The following is a 23,034-nucleotide window of genomic DNA, read 5'->3' on the forward strand; positions in this document are numbered from 1 at the left end:
GCCATGGGATTAGCCCACTGCACCACCAGCTCCCACAGGAAAACTCTGTTTTCCATTGACTATAAGGTTAATTAACCAATTATTTGAAAATATAGGTAGGAATCAGCAAGATTTGAACCCAGTACTCCAAGGAGAACAGCACAGTATGCTCGTAAATTAGCACACTGCTCCATCTCACTTGCTGGGATAAGGTTGCTTTTCCATTGACTAAAAGGCAAATTAATCAATAATTTGAAAATATCGGAAGGAGTAAGTTGGATTTGAACCCAGTCTACCAAGAAGGAGCAATACAGCATGCTATCAAATTAGCCCACTGTGCCATCTCACTTCCATGGAAGAACATGCTTTTACCTTGACTAAAATATGAATGCTAACTCAACTAGGGCGCACAGTGTAGTGTACTACTTGAGTTGGGGTTCCTTACCAAGTGGCTCCATGCTCACTGGACAGCTGTATTTGTTGTATTTGTATCATGGTCGGATCTGTAAATAATTCCTTGAGCTCCCTGACCTCCCTCCTTATTGAAGCCATGCCTTCAGCCTAATATAGACTTAGTTTTCGTTGTTATGTAAGTGATACTTACTGTACCACGTATATATGAAATCTGGGAAACCGAAACTTAAAAGAGTTATATATAGCTGGAAATGTACAGAACAAATCATGTTACAGCTGAACTGTCTATAAAGCTAATTCTGTAGACTTTATTAAAATCATTAAGATAAATAATGCATATGCATCAGATATGCATGTCTAGTAAGTTGGACTGCAAGTCCAAGTGCTGATAACTCAAATGTAAGCTGTGGTCCAGATTTGTCTTTGTTTTGTTATACAGCTCTTGGGATCTGGAAGTGGGATCTGGAAGTGGACTTGTATAGACACAATACATGTATTGAATTATAAGACCTCAACATCAGGGCTTGGAGAGCAACTCTGTCACCATGTGTGATTGATCTAGCTTTTGTGCTCCTCTGAGCACCAATAAGGCCCTGCTTATGTGATTTAAAAAGAAAAGGAAGACGAAGCAAATAAAAATAAATCTTCAATGGTTCTGGGGAGGATTTTGCCAGCCACGGCAGAAACAATATCCACCTTACTCAATGACATTCGAGCATCATAGGATCTCTAAAAGAACTGGAACAAAAATGATATCCCACAATTCCAGAGCCACTCATTTAGCTTATTATTACAATCAAACCCTGCCATACAAAAGGCATACTTAAGAAAGATGTGGTGGAAAGACTTAATAAACCACGAACATTTCAGTTTTCAAAAGGTTTGGTTGGCAAGAGATAGCATAGATTAGCAAAGGTTATCTAAAGAAAATGGGATTTTATTCCAAGCTACCCCTCATATAATATACAGTAGTATTTGTATTATCTTTTAACACAGTACATCAACACTCCTTTGATAAGTGCTATCTTTAGGGTAAGCAAAATCTGTTTCAGTGTATTTCCCTCCAGGAAGACCTTGTGGAGCTCTTAGCAGATCACAGCACTAGTAGTTGGATGTACAATTATTTTGAAACACATATATTGCACAACGGCCCGGTAACACAATGGTACCAATACAATCACTATGTAAAAATACTACCACTGTAGTGCCACTCTACCAATACCACTGCTGCTGCCCTCAGTGAGAGCCATTGAAGATCATTTGTTAAGTGTAGGGAGTTACAAATGAACGTAAAACAGTCTCAGGTGCAATGATCAATGTTCTGCCGGCCGCCCTTGGGCTAATAATTTCATACAATAATGTGCACCCCGTTGAGTGAGCAATGGGCGCCCAGGGGGGTGTCCTGGCACAGAGGGGCCCAGATGGAGATCAGAGGCAGCCCTCCCCAGGGTGACGCGCAGTCAATTAGAGGAGAAACCCTGGGAGTGGTAGGGGTGAAGGAACAAGGACAGGGCCAGGGATCTGATTACACAGCAGGGCGGCTCAGCGGTTCATCTGTGTCACTGACACTAATTCTGTTTAATGTACCTCAAAGGAGACACGTTAGAACAGTATTTATAAATCACTTAAAAGAGCAGGGGGAAAAAACTGCTGCTGCCCCAAACCTGAAAAAGTTGAACCTTGTTTCTGTGCTGTCGATACAAAGAGAGATACAGAACTTATTAACCTGATCGTTCAATGTGTGTGCATAGTGTGCATAAGCGTGTCTGTGCCCGTGTCATCTGTGCGTGGGATGACATATTTTGTGGAGTGAATTTTTCCAGGTTATGTCAATAACATGCTGCTGCCACTAAGTGGTGGTTTAGATATGGATACTTGACCTTCCACATTCTGACCACAAAGGGGCAGACTTGTACCAGCAAAAGCAAGCAATGGCCACACACTCCACATTGGTAATCTACATGACAACAGTACATAAATTAAAAACAAACTTTACCGGTATGTCCTGCCTTACCCTTCAAAGCACACTAAACTTAAAACCACTCTACATTTATATTATTATGGCATTCACGGAAATCTGTTTAGAATGCAGGGGCACGTGTACATCATAAAATCAGATACTTGTGCAGGTTAATATTCCTGAAGTAAAGTCGCGTTGCCGTTGTTTTGGTTGGGGTGATCAGTCAGACGAATCTGACAGCTTTATTTGGCACATATCATGCAGATTAAACTGTCTGGCCACTGAGGGGCGCTGTTGCTTCATGTAGCATACCAATCTGAACCTAAACACACTGCAGCAAAACAGAACACAGCATTAAAAACAACACCTTCTGTACCATTCAAGACACTTTATAAGCTGTAGTATTTTAACCAGCGCAACCACAGGAATTAAAAAAAAAGCAGTGATGACTAATCTGACAAACTCGGCTATTAAGGGGTTAACAATATATCCACGGTGGCTTTGGGTGCCTGTGCTTTCCATACTATTACATGCATGTGTATTTTGGCATCATTTTCAGTCTGGTGCAGGTGTTTTCAAAACCTTTCAGCTGGCAGCTTGCTCCACTGCCAACCCAATGAGAATACCTGGTCTTATTTCAGCTGCTTTAAATGCTTTCCCTCCTGTGTTTAAAGGCACAGTGTGCCGTGTCCTTTTTCAAACAGGTGTGATATCAGATATGCAAGTATATTCTGTAAGACGCTATCAGTATAATAATAATAATAATAATAATAATAAAAAACACCACACACAAAATGAAACCTGCATTAACGCTAAAATATAGTTAACAGGTCCCACAGAAATAATTATGGTTTAGTACAGGGGTGTCCAATCACGGTCCTGGAGGGCTATTCCACTCCAGGTTTAACAGATGAGATGAGATAACTAACTACTGCAGGGGAGGATGGAGTTTTAATTGGTTCAGTTGAACAATTTAGAACAGGGTTGGAACAAAGACTAGGACTGGAAGGATCAACTTGTTGGCACGCCTTGTTTAGTGCATTAATATTATTTTTAAATGACACTGGATTCATTATTCAAACCAGGGACCAGTCAGGAATATAAAACGATACACAGGGATGTTTTGGTAGTAAGCAACATTTTATTAATTCTTTTTTTTTTTTTTTAATGGAAAAACACAACACTTGCCAAGTAATATTTTGTTATTATTAGCCAGGCCACAACGTTATCAAACCCTGGCTGTCTTCATTAGGAAAAACCGGCCCTCCTCTCAGACTGCCTGAGTCCTGATTGTCAGACCCACAGGAAAGCAGGCTAGCGTACACATAACATTCTGTATAGGACACAGATTACATTTCTATTAAGAGGGGTGACTGAACCTCATTCTCCCAGGCTCAATAGGTGGCTTGTTGCTACCGTACTGTGAAATTGCCTTAGTCATACTGTTTAGAACCCAAACTCCTTATTTTGGTAAGTCAAATTTTCTTTGCCATTGTATACCAAGTGCCGTTCATTAACATATTTTTTAAGGGAATGTTTGGTTTAATTCCAGAAGTATTAAAGCATTATTAATAACAGTACTACTTTTATTATACTCAAGTTAAATAACCTTTTATTGTGAATATATTTTTTAAGATGATTATATTTCTCTGGGGTTCGTCAGTAAGGAATAACTTAAGCCTCTTCTCGTTTACCTGTGTACAGAATGACTTAAACATTTTGTATTATCCCTGTGAAAAAAGAATCGCTTCCTGTATTCTTAAGCTTAACGCACTGGCAAGCACATTGCTTTCGTTACTCAAAGCTGTTTAAGCCAAATTGTCATTTTAAAATTTTTTATTTATTTTTTTGTTGGGTGTGTGTCCTTTCTGAAAAAATAAAAGTACTAATGACTGTCTGGAGTAAAGAGTTTTGAGCATCCAGGCCTAGTGCGTGCTGCCCTGTAGTGACATCCTTCTTCATCTTCCTGGGGTAACCCTTTACCTGAAGTGTCTCTAATTACTGTGCGTTTACATTACCTTACTCAATAAATACATGTGCACTTACACAGAATTACAATGTCATTATGCATAGTTACAATGTTATATTGGACATATGTTTGCAGAATATATGTAAGTACACAATTATATCAGAAAAGGGTTAGGGATAGGGTTAGGGTTATATCGTGCAAAAAGATGTGCACATTAAGTGTATTGTAACTGCATAATACCATTGCAATCGTGTGTAAGTGCACATGTATTTACTAAGTAACTGCAATGTAAATACACAGTAATTAGAGACGGTTCATGTAAAGTGTTTTTGTGAATCAGACCCAACGCGAACAGGAAGCTGAACCCAGATGGTCTGTTCTCTTGCCAGTGCTTCTGTCTGCTAGCAATTTGACTGTCGGTTTCACTGGAGCTGTGACTCCCGGGTGAAGCAACATGAAACTGGTATTCCAAATAAGCCAGTAACTAGAGCATCATATGAAACCCAAACCTCTGTTCTGGTTTGAAGTCACTGTCCAATCACAGCTGTGTTACATATAAAACGACGAGGCGGGGCAGACTGATCTGACACACTCCTACAAACCAGTAACTGCCCCCAAACAAACATGTTTTTACATACAGTATCTGATGGCAAAGACATGCAAGATATTCGGCATTATAACACAAACACTTTACATCTTATGCCCTAAGCTCTTGGTGGAATGGCACTACTGGTAACATTGTCCTGTTTTGACACACTAATAGTATCACAATGGTATGAACCCGTACACAGAGAAGACATAGTGCAGTGCCATGGTGCCATATGCAACAGCACCAGGACCACTGTGCAGTATGTGTTCCAGGTTCATTGTGTTGCCACTGATGGATAATGCTGTTAGGCTTTCTTTGGTGTAATCCAGTAGTACTAAGATAGAATCCCAGCTGTGTTTTTTTAACCTTTGTGGGTGAAACATCTATAAAGGTTAAAGAACTAGATTTAAAAAGAACAATAATGTAACAATGCGAGCCATATGTTTTATGCTAAATATAAGCTGGGCGGAAAATCTTTTATCTGTATTAAATAAAAACGACAGCACAGCCATTGTGATGCTATTCAATGGTATTATTGTATACACTGTACTTGGTGTCAACATACATGTACTGCAGTCATTGATAATTTAGCCTTAAATGATCCGTACTAGCAGAAATTTGGAATTGACTGCTAGGTTTGCTTGTGTAGCATCTTGGGATAAAATGTCTCGTAACGTTTCTTTATAATGTTGATGTTCCAGATAATGTCGCTATGCAAGATTGACTTTGTTATGTAGCCTTTTCTTTCTCAGCTGCCAAATATGTGTATTACCAGCTGTCAACTACAGTCCTGTATTCAGCAATCAAGGCAGAATAACTGAACAGCTTCCTCCTGTCTTCCCTAACCTTACTTACACAACCGTTCTGAAAAAAGGTGTATATTACAAATAATAGCAGACGCTATTTCTACAGCTTGTTTCTCTTACATATAAAATATATAGCACAGCCACTAGCATAGTTCAGTACAGTACAGATCCAAGTACAGTGAGCAGTTAGTGTGTCATTACAATCTTCTAGAAGCTTTTATAAAAAAATACTTTACTAAAATCCTCAATGTACAAAAGCAGTTAGGCACAGGTACATTACACAGAAGTAAAGCGTTTTTATTTAATTTTTTATATCATGTTAATTGACTCTCTACTGAGAGGGCAAAATTGGCTATCAATAATAGGAATGGTAAATACATAGCACCATTGTTTGAAAAAAAAAAAATTTGGTTTATCTTCACATACAGAAAGTTATTTCAAATTTATCAAGCTACTTTTTATTTAATCAGTTTATTCTAGCAAATGTATTTCTCTAAAACGAACACAGCTGAAACACAAGCTCTCTAGACTTCTATTTTATACATGCGCTTTGGTTAACATAATTAAAATAAAACTGTGATTTCTTTTTTTTTTTTTTGGCATCAGAACAAAAAAAAAAAAGAAAGACATAAACATGATTATTCCATCGTTCCGTAGGCACTTAATTAGCTTTATAAGAGTTTATGAAGATATTCCTGGTCAAAAAAGCAAAACAATACTATGTACATGTATGTAAAAAGTGTTATAAATAGGTTTTAAACCATAGATACTATATACATCTTCAAATTATAACAGTATTTTTTTGTAAATTTTTCTTTTTTTTTATCAGTATCAATTCTGACTATGGACGCTGCAGTACTGATGCCTTGGTGCCTTTGATGAAAGCTCATTCACGTTTTCTCAAGATTACGTAGATGCATCCGCTGATCAGAGCGAGAGGGAAGGCGACCCAAGCCAGGATATAAGCGTACCCGTAGCTCGCCGACTCCGGGACCCAATCCGCGTTTTTCACGGTGTATATTGTCGCTCCGCTCATCACGAAAAGACCTAAAGAAAAGGGAAAAAAGGATATTTTAGTAGGGTGCCAGACAGTCTATTCTGATGAGTAGAACATCTTTTATATATAATAGATTTACTTTTTGGGGAGTCACCTGGGATCTTTCAACTACGTGTTTCAACTGAATTGAATTTTCTTTAACCACGAATGATTCTGTGTTGCAATACATTAGTCCAGCCAAAAACGGAACACCCAAATGCACACACACACACACACACACACTCACACTCACACACACACACACACACACACACATTCACTCACACCACACAAAGATGATCATGTTCTATGAACGACTGCACACACGGCAGTACAATGCTTTTAGAGATTATTTTGGCTGGATTCCATAGACGTTCTCAGAAAGTTGCACAGAATGAGAAAACGTTCTGTCAGCATTAATGTTTAGTGTAATGAAGTCACATTTGATATTTGATGGCCTCTTTTGGCAAGCGGAGAGTAGCGCCTACAAGCTTGCTGCAGTGACATTTTAACTTCTGTCACTCACACTGTTCCTCTCTGCCTACCATCGCTCCAGTGGGATCAGGTTTTGCTCACATCCCATAATACAGTGTTCATTTCTTTCCCCCTCAGGCAAAACTAATAACCCTAATTGCACGCAGATGAAAGAGCTGCAATTGTTTTATTTCAATGCCAGTGGGTGCGGAACCACAATAGACAGCAAACACTGTTCCCTGAGCACCCACTCGCAGCTCAGCCAAGGCTAAAACTCACTGCCTACGTAACTGCTGCAGACACAAGGCTCACACAATCAAAGGGAATGGTCTTGATCTAGGCAGATTCTGTCTTCTGGAATGGGCTACCTAGTCATGCTTTCGAATGCAAAAACACTGGGATCCTTTAAGACCCAACTTGTTGAGATACTAGGAACTGGATGAGCGCTGATGGGCTAAATGTTATGTTCTTATTGTGGTTGAGATATCGCCTGACTCTGCATTGATGGGACACAAAGAGGTGTTTTAATAATAATAATAATAATAATAATAATAATAATAATAATAATAATAATACAACAACTTACCTGCTTACCAGAAAAGGTTATTTAAGTTTAGGCTTTGTGAAAGGCAACAGCACTATGTTAGCATCCCCACAAATATTTGTTTTTGGTGATGCAGTGAGGTCTAAGTTATAACCACTACCATCATTTAGTCTGATCTAGTATGCCACAATCACCAACAACTCCCTTCTGCATTGAAATGTTCTTCCATAATGAGACTATCCTGAATAGTGGAGGACCTGAGTGCAGGTTTTCATGTTAAGTTTTCTGTAGTGTGACACAGTAAAAGCAAAGTGTAAGCATAGGCAAGCATGAAAAAAAAAAACAGTATCTTGGTGACTCATGTTAAACAAGCATTGGAAAGTACCAAAGCTACTGCGAAACTGTACCATTGTAAACCTTCATATAGTGGAAATCAAGTATGATGACACACACACCCACTCTTCTGACGATGATAAATAATAAATAAGTAAATCGGCACTAATGGATTTGTGTTGACTGACAGGCTGCTGTTGTATTAACTACTACAGGTGATACAGAACCAGTTAAACAGAAATACACACAGTAAGTGCCTGAGGGTGCAAACAAGGACATTTGCATGCAGGGTTCATAAAATGGCATTAAGTTAAACAGTGGCCATTTAACTGTCTGTTATGTTCCGTACTACCAAGCCCTGCTCTGTTCAGGTAATTATAAGGAATTGACTGGATGCTGTGCTGGACCTAGCATAAGCATGAAAGAGGTCTATCATAAAAGTTCAGTGGAAAAAACTGAGGTAGCATAACACTGGTGTACGCTGCTAAAATAAATACAATACGCTCCTGAAATGTAATGCTCAAATTCAGCATTGTAACTTTGTTTGTGACAGTCTGAACTTACTTGCAAGTATCTGAAAGATTCCAGTGAAGAAGAAGCGACCTCCCTTCTGGAGAGTGAAGAGCTGGCAGAAGAACAGGAACAAGGAAATCACGCTGAAGATGACAGACAGGATCATTGTGGCCTGGACCGCCTGAATCCATTCTGAAATCCAAACGAGACACATTCATAAGAAAGTCAAGACCCATCTCGAACACTTTGTTTTGCACATTTTAGAAGGAATTAAATACTTAATATGTCCTTATAGCTGAAAAAAGGGTGGTGAAAGAGGCTTGGTCATACTGCCTGCATAATTCACTGGGGTGGAGTAAACTGCAGCTCTATGGGAGAAAAGTGCATTGTCTTAGGAAGGATTAGGATGGAATGCGAAAGACATACTAAAATGGCACCATCCTGGTTTGTGGGTGTTTCGAAATTAATTTTCAAACTCCTTTTAACTTATTTGGTGGTCTATGGCTTTCTCCCCCTTGTTGCAAAGTCGCTGTTTGTGAGATGGAAAATATATATCAGAATATATTTAAAGATATATTTATAATATAGAAATGTATAATTATTGTTACAATTCCAATTTTTTAAAAAAATACACTGTCCTTCCAATATTGGAGGACATTCAGAAAGAGAATATGGGATTTGACCCCTGCATAAATTTGTTGTTAAAAACGAGTGGGGGGGTTTGACTCAGGCAGGGGTGAAATTATAGGCATTATTGCAGAGGGCGTATTTTTAACGCTTAAAGTGAAGGTAACATATTTATTGACTGGTGAAATACAATTCAGAACAGTTTTTTCTATTTACGTGAGCCCGGATATTTTCCCTCAGCCATTATTTGCGCATGATTATTAAAAACTGGAATTTAATGGTGAAAGTGAGATTTTTAGCTAAACGCTGGGGTGAGGGCGATCGTTCAACCCGAGGCGTTGACTCGGCAGAATCCGGCATATAGTAATGAAACTGATCTAGACTAGGTGATTCTTGAAATTCTCTGAACAGATATGGAGAGGTGATACCTTTTATTGGACCAACTAAATTAATTAATCACAATCATCTCTATCATCTCTGGACTGATACTGCTACCATTTCACCTATCAACGACTAAACAGCTATGAAATTTCAACATCAGCAGTCTGAAAACTCAAAGGGGACAGGCGAAAACAAAATGAAGCATTTTTGCATGGTGTCTATACACTGTACTGCTCTGATCACCTTTACCAGTCACATGAGGAAGGTAGTTCCAATTGTTTAATCACTGACTATTTTGCACTTCAAGTCCGTCCAGTCCTGATTGGGTTAAGGTGCACTAGAGGAAAAATTCAAAGAGTGCTTTAATCTTACAAACTTATACAAAGACACATGCAGAAGTCTTTGTTTGCTGCCGCAAATGCAAAGTGCAACCATTTAAAATGCAAAACCAGAGCCACGTCTATGAACACTGACATCGCCTGATCTCACCCTCCAGCTGAATCTGCAGCTTGTAACAGCTTTCAACAGCTACCGATAGCTGAAGTCTATCGATCGTGTTGCAGCTGACTCAAGACCCAAGCACAGGTTCTTTTTTCTCGCACAGGGGCCATGCAAGCCACCTTCGTGAGTTCCAGTTTTAAACAGAACACACAACCTCACAGGATTGCTTTGACAACTATCTCTTCTCATGTTCAGCCGTGTCTGCATTCCGAGTTTAGCACAGCCTTGAAGTGAAGGAATGCTTTCGTCAATGCCACGGAGGCTATATAGAATCGCTATGAGGGATCAAAGACTAAATTCAACGTCATTTGCAGACAGATCCATTTTAAAGTGGACGCACGCATGAACTGGCACCGTTAGGCTAGGCATTAAGAAATATGCAAGCTACCATCTGCAGAACTTTGCAAGCTTCCTCTATCCGTGAGACCTAATGCATAGCTTCTCTTATATTATAATGACTGGTAATATTTGGAAACAATAAACAGGGAAAGGATAATCAAAGAGTTTACTCCACCAGGGGACCAGACAATGATCTGATAGTCGTCACTTATTCCAAATGTAGTTCCTTTCCAAAGCAATGCTGAGTCAGGATTAAGTATTCTTGTGCAAAAGGGATACAGACTTTAGACTTCCCAGTTCCACGCTTTACATCATAGACCTGAAAGGTCCAAGTCCAAGCAACACATGGAGTTGCAGTCATAAGTGTTGAGAGTATTGATAATCGCACTGCAGCTTCATAAATGGTTTTGTGAGTGCTGCAACTATCATGAATCACCTGAACTTGGACTGTGAAGTACCAGACTTTAGTACCGCCTTATCTGCGACCTGACAAGAGGAGAATTCAAGATGTACAAACGACACTTGAGACCCCTGCCACCTGCAACACATAAGTGAGAAAATACTGTTTTGCAAACAGCATCACAGCCCCGTTCACACAAGCGGTTCACAATTAATTCTTACAGTTTGCAATGATATTCCAACAGCTTTAAACACTTGCACGTGGTTACAAATGTTCATATGGAGAATATCTTTTGGGGAACAATTGTAATGGGGGCGAATTGTCACCGGGACCAATTAACCGCGGGGAACAATTGTTGGCGGGACCAATTATCTCGGGGACCAATTGTCGGCGGGACCAATTATCGTGGGGACCAATTGTTGTGGGGAACAATTATCACAGGGACCAATTGTTGTGGGGAACAATTATCGCCGGGAACCAATTATCGTGGAGACCAGTTGTCGGGGACGAATTGTGGCAGGACAGGGGCGAATTGACGTGCTTCCGGCACATAGTATACATTTGGCTAGCATGTGCTTCCATATCAAAAACTGTACAAATTATTGCTTGTTTCAGTCTACTCTGGGGTTTGACTTTGCTGTGCTTTGCTCAACCCTCAATCTCTGAAGGAATTAAAGTTGCAATCAATAGTCCCCTTATGGACTTGTCATGTCAAATCAGTCCTGGCTGCCTGTGGCTCTGGATCTAATTTTCTGAATTCATTCTGACAGCCGTCATAAAAAGAACCCTCAGGAAGGAGCTCTTTAATCTGTTTTTTTCAGAGCACTCGTGAAACTGTTAAAGTTATTTCTTCCAAAGAATAATTTATAATTGAATCTTGATTTTTATAAATAACTTGTATGTGGAGACCAGGGCTGCAGCAAGCATGCTTCACACCCTCTTCAATCACAGCATAATATAAACCAGCAATGGAAATCCAATCTGACTGCTTCCCAGAAACAGACACTCACAGAGCTGCACAACATCAAACCAGCATGGTTTATTCCAGACTCACAACCATTAGGGAAGCTGTAACTAACCTGTCAGCTCTAGAAATTACGAAAAAAAAATGCATTCGCTCTAAACCCAGCATTCCATTATAATACAACAGCGTTTTAATATGAACAATAACTCATGTGACGGAGCGCAGATTCAAAGCCGTTATCTTTTTTCACTTCTCTACCCAAAAGTTGGAGCCTCGCCACTCAGCAGTGGAGAAGTCACGCTAAACAAGGGAGGGCTGAGACAGACTGGCTGCTGCAGAACAGATTGCTTCCATTAAACCACACCTCTGTGTGGAGTTCATTCTGACTGTGATTCCTGGAGAGACAATACAACACGTTGTATTCACAGGGTGCGGAGGGTTCCCTTTTTTCTGTGTCCTCTTTAAGATAGCTCATGATTACAGTAACAATAAGCGATATGATGTAAGTTACAGAGAGCCGTGTCCGGACCACAGCACTGTCTGACATTACTGCCCCACTATCCACTCTGTCAAGAATAAACTTCATTCCCTTCAAAAGTTTTTTTTTGTTTTAAGGCAAGGCTTGATCAAACAGATGACAGAGAAACTCAAGAAACATCTTAGCCTGGTAGACAAATATTTGGACAATTGATATGTCGCTAAAAATGTTGTTGCTAGCCTACACATTGCAGCACGTTCCTCCACTCAGATAGCTAGTCTATTCAGTCCATTCAGTGTCCAGATTGTCAGACAGTTACTAGGGTGTCCATTAGGAACAACGCTGAGAGCTACAGAACTTGTTTCATCAGAAAGGAACTGCATTCAATCCTAATTAGTCTAAGCAGGAATCGAAAAAGTAAACTAAAGAATATCACGCTGACCCTTGCCTGTTAGCCCATTATTATGTTCATTTGTTCAATCAATCAATCCCTTAATGGTGCATTAATAACTGACAACAGATTTTGATTTGCAAAGGGGGATAAACACCTGAGAGGTCCAAAAATCAAAGTGTGCAAGCGACAAACAGTTTAATTACATCTCTAGCCATAGATTGTATGATCTAGCGATTAATCATACAGCATACATACATACTGTACTTTAAATAGCGCCACAGTGCACACTCTCAACACTAAGAGCTCATTAAGGAAATATAACTCGAGGCCTATTTATACGATGTAGAAGACGTGGGAGGTGGGGTTCTGGCAGAGACTGAAGTGCACTTTCAACCAAGCGCCCCTAGGTGGCAGCAAAATGCCAGCGCAGCGTGCAGGCACACCCACCTAGAATTAAGACTCAAAGATGGTTCACATGAAACAGCAGCGAACGCACACACTCCCGACTTATAAAGTAGCAGCAGAATATTGAAATACAGTTGGCCTATGCTGTTTTATGCAAACTGGCAACTACATAAGCTTGCAAACTGCGACATCAATACAAATATATTGATTTTATTAGCAACCACACAACTGCCTGTATTATTATTATTATTATTATTGTTATTATTATTATTATTATTATTATTATTATTATTATTATTAATTAATTAATTAATTAATTAATTAATTAATTAATTAATTAATTAATTAATAGTCATAGTTTATTTTGCGTTGACACAGTATTATATAAACAGCATTTTATTTTGCTGTCAATGGGTGTAAAAGTATGCCACTGACAAATAACAGATCATGGGAGTGGGACCTAAGGTCACATCTTGTTCGAGCAGTATCTTTAGCAGCAACAGCTCAAAACTTCCCCAATGCTGTATCTATGGTTGTGGGATGAAATGAGAACTTCACTCACCTGACGTGTTTGCAGGATCACAATGCGAGCCCCCATTGGTGGTGGAACAGTTTAGCCAAAGGCCTGCACTGCTCCCGCTCGTCTCCACCCAGGTCTGTGGTAAACACAATACAATACACACTGTGAACGAGAGCTCTTTACTGAAGAGAATCAATACAATACACACTGTGAATGAGAGCCCTTTACTAAAGAGAATCAATACAATACACACTGTGAACGAGAGCCCTTTACTGAAGAGAATCAATACAATACACACTGTGAACGAGAGCCCTTTACTGAAGAGAATCAATACAATACACACTGTGAATGAGAGCCCTTTACTGAAGAGAATCAATACAATACACACTGTGAATGAGAGCCCTTTACTGAAGAGAATCAATACAATACACACTGTGAACGAGAGCGCTGTACTGAAGAGAATCAATACAATACACACTGTGAACGAGCGCCCTTTACTGAAGAGAATCAATACAATACACACTGTGAACGAGAGCTCTTTACTGAAGAGAATCAATACAATACACACTGTGAACGAGCGCCCTTTACTGAAGAGAATCAATACAATACACACTGTGAATGAGAGCCCTTTACTGAAGAGAATCAATACAATACACACTGTGAACGAGAGCTCTTTACTGAAGAGAATCAATACAATACACACTGTGAACGAGAGCGCTGTACTGAAGAGAATCAATACAATACACACTGTGAACGAGAGCTCTTTACTGAAGAGAATCAATACAATACACACTGTGAACGAGAGCCCTTTACTGAAGAGAATCAATACAATACACACTGTGAACGAGCGCCCTTTACTGAAGAGAATCAATACAATACACACTGTGAACGAGAGCTCTTTACTGAAGAGAATCAATACAATACACACTGTGAACGAGAGCCCTTTACTGAAGAGAATCAATACAATACACACTGTGAACGAGAGCTCTTTACTGAAGAGAATCAATACAATACACACTGTGAACGAGAGCTCTTTACTGAAGAGAATCAATACAATACACACTGTGAACGAGAGCCCTTTACTGAAGAGAATCAATACAATACACACTGTGAACGAGAGCCCTTTACTGAAGAGAATCAATACAATACACACTGTGAACGAGAGCCCTTTACTGAAGAGAATCAATACAATACACACTGTGAACGAGAGCTCTTTACTGAAGAGAATCAATACAATACACACTGTGAATGAGAGCCCTTTACTGAAGAGAATCAATACAATACACACTGTGAATGAGAGCCCTTTACTGAAGAGAATCAATACAATACACACTGTGAATGAGAGCCCTTTACTGAAGAGAATCAATACAATACACACTGTGAATGAGAGCCCTTTACTGAAGAGAATCAATACAATACACACTGTGAAAGAGAGCTCTTTACTGAAGAGAATCAATACAATACACACTGTGAACGAGAGCTCTTTACTGAAGAGAATCAATTCAATACACTGTGAACGAGAGCTCTTTACTAAAGAGAATCAATACAATACACACTGTGAACGAGAGCTCTTTACTGAAGAGAATCAATACAATACACACTGTGAACGAGAGCTCTATACTGAAGTGATAAACAATAATAGTGACTCCGGCCAAAAAAACATGTCAGTACAGTACTTAGACCGAGCATTTAACAAGTTCCATCTTGGTTCTTTATTAAAGCTATAATAACATATCCCCACACTAAATCTGCGTATTGAGGGCAGGACTAATAGCAATACAACCTGAGAAATGCACCGTGTTTACATTTAAACTGTAACTGCTGCGTGTGTGCCTTGTGGGTTATTCTTTATGATAAATTTATACAATATTACAACTGAAACATTGTCGCACAATATACTCATAATTAAAACATACACACATATTACTAGATGGATTCACATTTCATAGCATCAACACGATAAGGCAATACAACGCAGCTGTCCTGTTCTGTTACTTTATATTATGTTCCTGGGAGTGCTAAACCAGCCCTCAAGTTAGTCAAATGCAAGTGGAAAAAGTTATACTTACGTTAACAATAGTGGAGACAAACAAGAGCACCAAGGCAGCGATGTGCAAGAGGACGATTCCCAGCAACAAGAAGAGCATCTTTCCAGATAATTCTTTAAAAAAAAAAAAATCAAACAAATAAATAATTTGTGGTTGTAGCAAGATGTGCGAGGCTGATCTAGAGGGCGTGTGTACTAAGCAACAGCACTGCACTCGCTGTACTGCTGCAGAGAGCGCACTGGGCTGGGTGTGTCGTTTGCCGAATGCAGTAACAAATTCTAACCGCAGGGGGGGGCGGGGCGCACGTTCCACTCAAAATGTTAAAATGCAATGTTCAGGATTGAAAAAAAAAAGTTAAAAAATAAACTTTCTGTAGCTTTCTCGTGTCTGAGAATTTCAGAACTCGCTTATAAATATAAGCATATATGTTAAAACACAATGCAAAGACACATGCATGGAACTGGTTTAAATGTATAAAGCATACCAGATAATGTCTGTTTAAAGCAATTTTAGATATAATAATAATAATAATAATAATAATAATAATAATAATAATAATAATAATAATACATTTTTACTTTGGAAATTCAAATTAATTTTCTTAAACACTAAACAAAAACAACTTCAAGCGTTTTCTTGTGTTTCCCCCATCTGTGTCGGTAGTTACCATTCCTCCGCAGTGGACCGTTATCCACAAAGCCACCATTCAGAGCTAAAGCACTAACAAGAGAGGTATTTCATAGATAGAATCAATCTCTTCGTTCTTTTTTTTCAAACATTGGCAATCCTACACACTTTTTAATGTATTGAAAAAAAAAAAAACGATTTAAAATTCTAAAAAGTAAATATAAGCAAAATAATCCAAATCCATAAAGTATCAGAAAATGTTTTCGAAATTTTGATCTGGATTCTAAAAGGTTCTGTTAGGTATTCCAGAATGCGGGTGGGTGAAAACTACTGTACATCAACTAAGCAGTAAATGTTATAGGATACATTTGACGTATTTGATCACAATAGACTCAATTTAATATGCGGTTTGCAAACAGAAATTCAACGATTCAGTAGTATTTCATTGCAATAGCCTAAATAAAACGCGTAAAGCAAAAAAAGATAAAGATCCTATTAAAAAAACACAACCTAGTAATATTGGTATAAATAAATAAATAAATAATTAGATTAAAATCAGGTTTTTTCCCACCACAAAAAAAAAAACGAAAAAAGGAGTTGAAATGATTTTAAATGCACACTCCAGCGTGGAAACGATCCTGTAGTACTAGTTCCAAAATCATCCCCGTTGAAAGCTCCAATTCCCATGAATAATAATATTAAACACAAGGCTTTCAAAATATAGATAAATAGATTGGAGATCCAACTTACTTAAAGATATAGATAGTAATAAAAAAAATCCCCCAAAAAAGTACGGTAAGCAGGTAAGGTAGAACGCAGCAGAGTAAAACCACAGCACACGTCTTCAGCACTAACTTCACTGCGAGTGTTTTGATGTCAGAGGTATCCGCTGGAGTTATAAACTTTCCCAATACGAGAGAACAACGCCCTGGATACGTCACTACGTCAGGGTGTGCCCCAGTTCTGAGGGTTTACAATACAGACCGAGAGACATGTAATCACAGCTAGGGGAAACCGCTGGGAAGTTACTCATAACAAGAGAGAGAGAGTGTGTGTGTGTTTGTACTGTATGAATGAAGGCATTTACATTTGCTGGGTTGCATGAAAACCGAAATACACAAAACCTAAAACTGAATAGGTTACGTACAGCACCACTGTTATAATTTTATGTGAGATTGTATTGTTATGTACTGTACTAGGCTACACCAGCACCCCTACCTGTTTCTGCATAACGACATGCTCAATGTGACAGATCGGGACAGTCTTTTGGTGCTGTGTAACTAATGCTATTTTCAAGCAGTGCGCGGTTCCTGGTTTTAATATTATTCGAATTAATATAACTTCATACAACACAGAAATGTATGTAGCTTTGACCAATTTTGGAGAGGAGACATACACATGTATTGATCATTTTTTGGCACCTGTGTAGATATAGTGATCAGCAGCCTACTCTGTACTTGGAAACTGTGACCCATCCTCCAAGCCAAATGGAGATGCAGCATTCTGCATTCAGGCTACCTCCCTGTAGCAAGTTATACAGCTGGACTGAGGAGGAGCTCAACTCCAAGTGCTGAGAAATAGAACTCCAATCCTTTGACCCTGGTCTAGGTCGCTGTGTGTGCGTTGTCCTGGGAATGGGGTACACAAACATCTGGGCGTGTGTATTCTCTGACCGCAGCACAGCGTCAGCGAGTCACCCAATGCCAGCAAAGCGTTTCCCCATGGAAATGAAGGCAGCCCCCCCTGGTATGCAGAGAATGCTGTTTAGTCATGGAACACCCCCCTTTTGTTCCATCCAGCCACGGGAGAGATATTAAACAAAGACGTAGATGTGTCAGGGACAGGGCTGAGTCAAGTAATTGCACTGCCTGGGTTTTAGATCCAGTTTTATTAAAGCAGACGGCAGAACTGCAACCCCATCTATCTATCTATCTATCTATCTATCTATCTATCTATCTATCTATCTATCTATCTATCTATCTATCTGTCTGTCTGTCTGTCTGTCTGTCTGTCTGTCTGTCTGTCTGTCTGTCTGTCTGTCCAAGTGCAAACTGGGTTCCTGTGAGACACGGTGAAGCAAAACTGGAAGTTTTGCGGAAATCAATGAAGGATGTCCGCAAGCAGAGAGGGGGCTGTGGCGGAAGAAAGGGGAGGTCGAAGTAGCTGTCACTAGTCTCTGTGGTGTATTTAATGTGCTATTCACATGGTGGGCTGCCCTCTTCCAGGAATGAGTACGGAACACAGTGATGGAACATGCTGGGAACTCCCATTCCAACTGAGTGATGTCATGCACTCATTTTAGGAGCCAGGTCAAGGAAAATGATTCATACACGGCTCACTCACTTGGTATCCCTTTCTATAGTCCAAATTCACATTCACATTTTTCCAGGAATAAATTAAATGCATCACTCAGCAATGGTTTGAAAATTAGTTACACGTGGTCCATTCCTAAAGAGCATTTGATTCAAGATGCATGAAGTGCTACTAAATGAGGGTTATTATTATTATTGATAAAACATTTATTTCTGGTAAAACAAAACAAAACAAAAAAAAAAACATTGAAACATGTTAGCAGGCAGCTTGAGATGATTAAACACATTCTGGGATGTGAAGGGAAAAAAACACAGGTGCCTGATGTATGACTCTTTTTGTGATTTTTTTTATTTAATTATTTATTACGTTTTTTTCCTCTTAAGATGAACAATATTTAATTTATGTCCAAACAAATTGTACATATAATGATAATATTCTGCACATATGCTTTATGTGAAATGAAACACGTATTCTAACTACACAATGTTCTGTACCCAAACTTAAAACTACAGTACAAATATTTAATTCAGTTACCACCCTTTTCCTTCATCAAATTGGGCATCAATATGAAACAAATTTAATGACAGCCATTTACATTTGAGGATAAGACTTTGCAGAATGTTTGCATGTCAGAATCATCTATAGATTATTCATATATTCCAAATTAGAATTATAGGGCACTGCTGATTTGACAAGGCTAGTTCCTAATCCACCTCGAGCGGCCTAGCTGTAGATAAGGTTCTACAGATGCTAGGCTCCCCTCCCCCTTGTACCTCTAATGAAGTAAAGATACATGATGTGCTGATAGATCTGTCATTATTGAATATATTCCTCACATACATGTGTATTCTCTTTTGATTGCATGAATTTCTAATTTAACAAAACAAGTTCCCCTCCTGCTTTCTAAACCCTGTACTGTATCAAGTTTCAGAAAAAGAAAATGCTCAAAACTGTTTTGTTTGAGGCCCCAGCTTAATTTAGTTTCAAACTCATGTCCCATAAAAATAAAAACACGTGTCTCGGTCATGGCCAGCATTTGGGAATAGTGCATGAGAAACCATTCTGCAAAACAGCAATACTGGTGTCAAGAACTGGCATAGTCTGTCTATAATTAAATCATGGTAAAATATCAGCAGATGTTTGACATGACTTGTATATGGTATACACTGGTATATGTACTAATATATGTCCTTGCTAGCATGGTGTGATATGGTACTGTGCATGTATTGCCCTTGATGGAATACCGAAATAACAGCTCAGAGAATCCATCTGTTTTATTTCCAACATCTTGTGGTGTCTACTTCCATAACCACCTGGAAAACTACCCACCATGTGCAGTGTTTAATATGCTCATGTAGTGGGAGCAGTGATTGTAGCATTCCTTTCTCGTTTACTACGCTTATCAATTCTCAATGCGTACGTCGTGCATTCCAGGGATTTTCTCTTTTCAACATTTCTAAAACAACTGCTTGTAATCTGTGTTTCCAAGTTGTTTAATTTTTAAATATTTTGAGTGCTTGCAAAGAGTTTGTATTTGATATTTTGGTGTACATATTTGTAGACATTTCCTTTTGCTGTTTTATTGTTTTCCTGAAGGAAATCTGTTTTAATAATTTAAGTTCCATGTCTGTAGAGCTTTGCAAGACTACTTTTATTGCTAGATGAATGTTAAACAGATGTTTAATAAGTGCGTATGTTTTGTGAATAGGAACCACTATCTTAAATACACCATACACCCAGCCCCTTATATGCATATGTTTGTGAAAGACCAGAGATCATGCCAGCAACATGCGTGTATTAAGTGTACTCCATTTGATTATACTTTAGGGGTGGGGTGGTATGAGTATTAGTTGATACTTAAGCACTGTTATAAATGGAACCAGAAATCTGTATTACATAACACTCAAATCATTAATAGCCTTTGATTCGCCAAATATTCTAGTGACTGCAAACTGCAATACATCAATAAAATAATCAATACATATTAAAAATGATAATCATAATTTAATGAAAACAAATCCTTGCTAAAGTCCCCCCACTTACTCAATGGATTGTCCCTAAGTAATTGTAGACATATTTACAACAATGGTATTAGCCTGTGGTATTCTTGTAGCCACATAATGAGCTTAGACCAAACCCCAATGCCTGTCACCAGCAGCTTTGATAGTAACAAGTTACATAATGAGGTGTACATCTGAGCTGTAATTCAGCTCTAGCCTCATCTTGCCTTCTTATTAACTCAATAAATGCCAACTGGTTTGTCCTTCTGCTTTGTACCTCTTTCTCACACCACCTGACCAGGTGATATATATAACCATGCATGCAATGAACCGAAGGTTAAATTGACAAATGTTTTGTCTAAATCAATGCCTTTATATTATATATAATCATAGAAACTATACACAGTGGAATAATAGTTACCAACATCTTTTCGTTCACATTTAAATTTACAGCACAGCATATGCAAAAGATTGCCTGCAGTTAAAAACGAGGAAGGGTACACTCACCAGAAGCAAACAAAGTTGTACAAGTTCCAAAAGGGAATCCCCAGAAAGCCTGGCCGGGTATGTGATGAGGTCTGCTTGACTGTCACTTCTTCCTCAAGCACCGCCTGCCTGTTCACGAGTTGATTCCCTGGTTACCTCTACACTTCTAAAGCCACATGCAGTTAGCCCTATCAGTTTGTACAGCTCCCACTCCAACGCCCAGATGTGTCATTCAGCTCAACCTCGGCTATTTAAAGACACACAGCACCCGCTCCACAATGCATGTAGACTGATGCACTGCTGTCATCTGAGGAAAACCTTATCTCTGAGCCCCCAAGCCTACCGGTATTCAAGAGGAAGTCAGATAGGCAGTATGTTACGCTAGAACTTCAGCAAGTGTCCGACTGATAACAGTGAATGCCTCTGCTACCAGGAACCAAATCAAATTGCTGTTTCTAGAAAGGTCATCTCGGGCCCTGTTTAGTAAGTAGAGTAGAAATGTTCGGTCCTTTAATCGCAAATACATTGTTTGGCCATGTCTGGTAATGGTTCTCCAGAAGGCATTAAGACCCCATTAGGCTCTGGGGGTCAGGACACCCTGTTATAGTAAACTGTTTTGAGCCTATAAAGCTTGGGAACTGTCTGTGTGTAAGGCTGCATGCAGCTGCTATAAAGAGCGAGGTGGGGTCTTCGTGCCAGGTAATGTTTTCTCTCAATTATTCCAAAGATGTTTTATTGAGGTTAGGTCATAGATTGGGCGGGCCAGTGCAAATGCTTATAGAATGAGTAGGATTGAGGCGCACCAATACACGGAGGAGGTGCCTGTTACCATAATATTGCATTTCAGCAAGAACTCTGTCGTCCAATAATAGACCATTGCCTTTTGATTTGAGTCAAGGGATTGGGGAGGTCATTGGAGATGACCTTCAAAGAAATCTTGGAACACGCTGTCAAATTGACTCCAGGTACCTCAAGGGCTCCTTCAGATCACTCTACCCATTGCCCCTGCACAACAAATAAACAATTCATAAAGCGCATAGGTGACCACCAGGTCCACACAGTCCTTTATTATTAAAACAGAAGCAGACTTGAAAAACACGTTCTTTATTTTTATGCCACCTGGTAACCCGATTTGCCCCATGAATTTTGTGCCGGTGCATTTAGTTCCATAAATGATGTGTGTTTTGTAGGCCAGCTTGATAATATTAAAGTGTTGAAAGATCCCTCAATCCCTGCAAAGTAACAGAGAACAATGGTGCCCTGTCTCTTTAAGAGGCCAGCCGGGACTGTGCTGGGAAGGGCAGCGTCAAGAATTCCTCAGATGAATCCCAGCTGGTCTTAGCCCTGCACTTTGCTGTTTATAGTGCAAGCAAATGCATGCTTTCAGACAGGGCCACTGGCTCTTCCAAAGCTCACCTTTGGTATATTCAATGCTGACAATAAAATGGGCTCAATGATTTCAATGCTATCTTAGCCAAAAAGATGCAAGGCCAAGTTGACAAATCTTTAACATTTGTTATAGACTGTAGATGCACAGCAATCTGACTGTTACCACATACAATACTGCCAACATGTTTACCTCATAATCCTGTGACAGAACTACATTATAGAACCACTTAACAGAACAGTATTCTTTCAAATTACGACTGTATTTAAGTTATACAATTGCTATGCATGTGCTGCCGTCATTATTTGAAACTTAAATGACCAGACAGATAACTAGGATTTAATAACTATTTCAAACCATTTAATTACATACTGTACTTCAATAAATCCTTCCGGGTATATAGGATTATCACTAACATATAGAGTGCTGTAACAATAGTGTAGTTGATGTAAGTTATTTGAAAACAAAATGAAAAAATGAAAATGAAATGAATATTTTTTTTCTCTATTGAGGCTGAGACTGTTTGTACTTTCAACAAGGGCACCAC

At 39.1% G+C, this 23,034-nt stretch overlaps 1 protein-coding gene across 2 annotated transcripts; it reads right to left on the reverse strand.

Annotated features, from left to right (window-relative positions):
- Nucleotides 1-5,993: 5,993 nt before the first annotated feature.
- Nucleotides 5,994-21,264, reverse strand: LOC117424619 (peripheral myelin protein 22-like). Of its 2 annotated transcripts, none has more exons than XM_034041159.3 (5): nucleotides 21,122-21,264; nucleotides 15,696-15,787; nucleotides 13,669-13,762; nucleotides 8,669-8,809; nucleotides 5,994-6,764 (listed from the first exon to the last, which is right to left on the reverse strand). In XM_034041159.3, exons 2-5 carry the CDS (start codon nucleotides 15,771-15,773, stop codon nucleotides 6,604-6,606), a joined length of 474 nt encoding a protein of 157 aa, XP_033897050.1. In that variant the 5' UTR covers nucleotides 15,774-15,787; nucleotides 21,122-21,264; the 3' UTR covers nucleotides 5,994-6,603. The 2 variants fall into 2 exon arrangements, with proteins under 2 accessions (XP_033897050.1, XP_033897048.1); XM_034041157.3 differs by lacking the exon at nucleotides 21,122-21,264 and adding an exon at nucleotides 17,052-17,200.
- Nucleotides 21,265-23,034: the final 1,770 nt, after the last annotated feature.

This window comes from Acipenser ruthenus, chromosome 19, assembly GCF_902713425.1.
Source record: "Acipenser ruthenus chromosome 19, fAciRut3.2 maternal haplotype, whole genome shotgun sequence".
Taxonomy (NCBI): Eukaryota; Metazoa; Chordata; class Actinopteri; order Acipenseriformes; family Acipenseridae; genus Acipenser; species Acipenser ruthenus.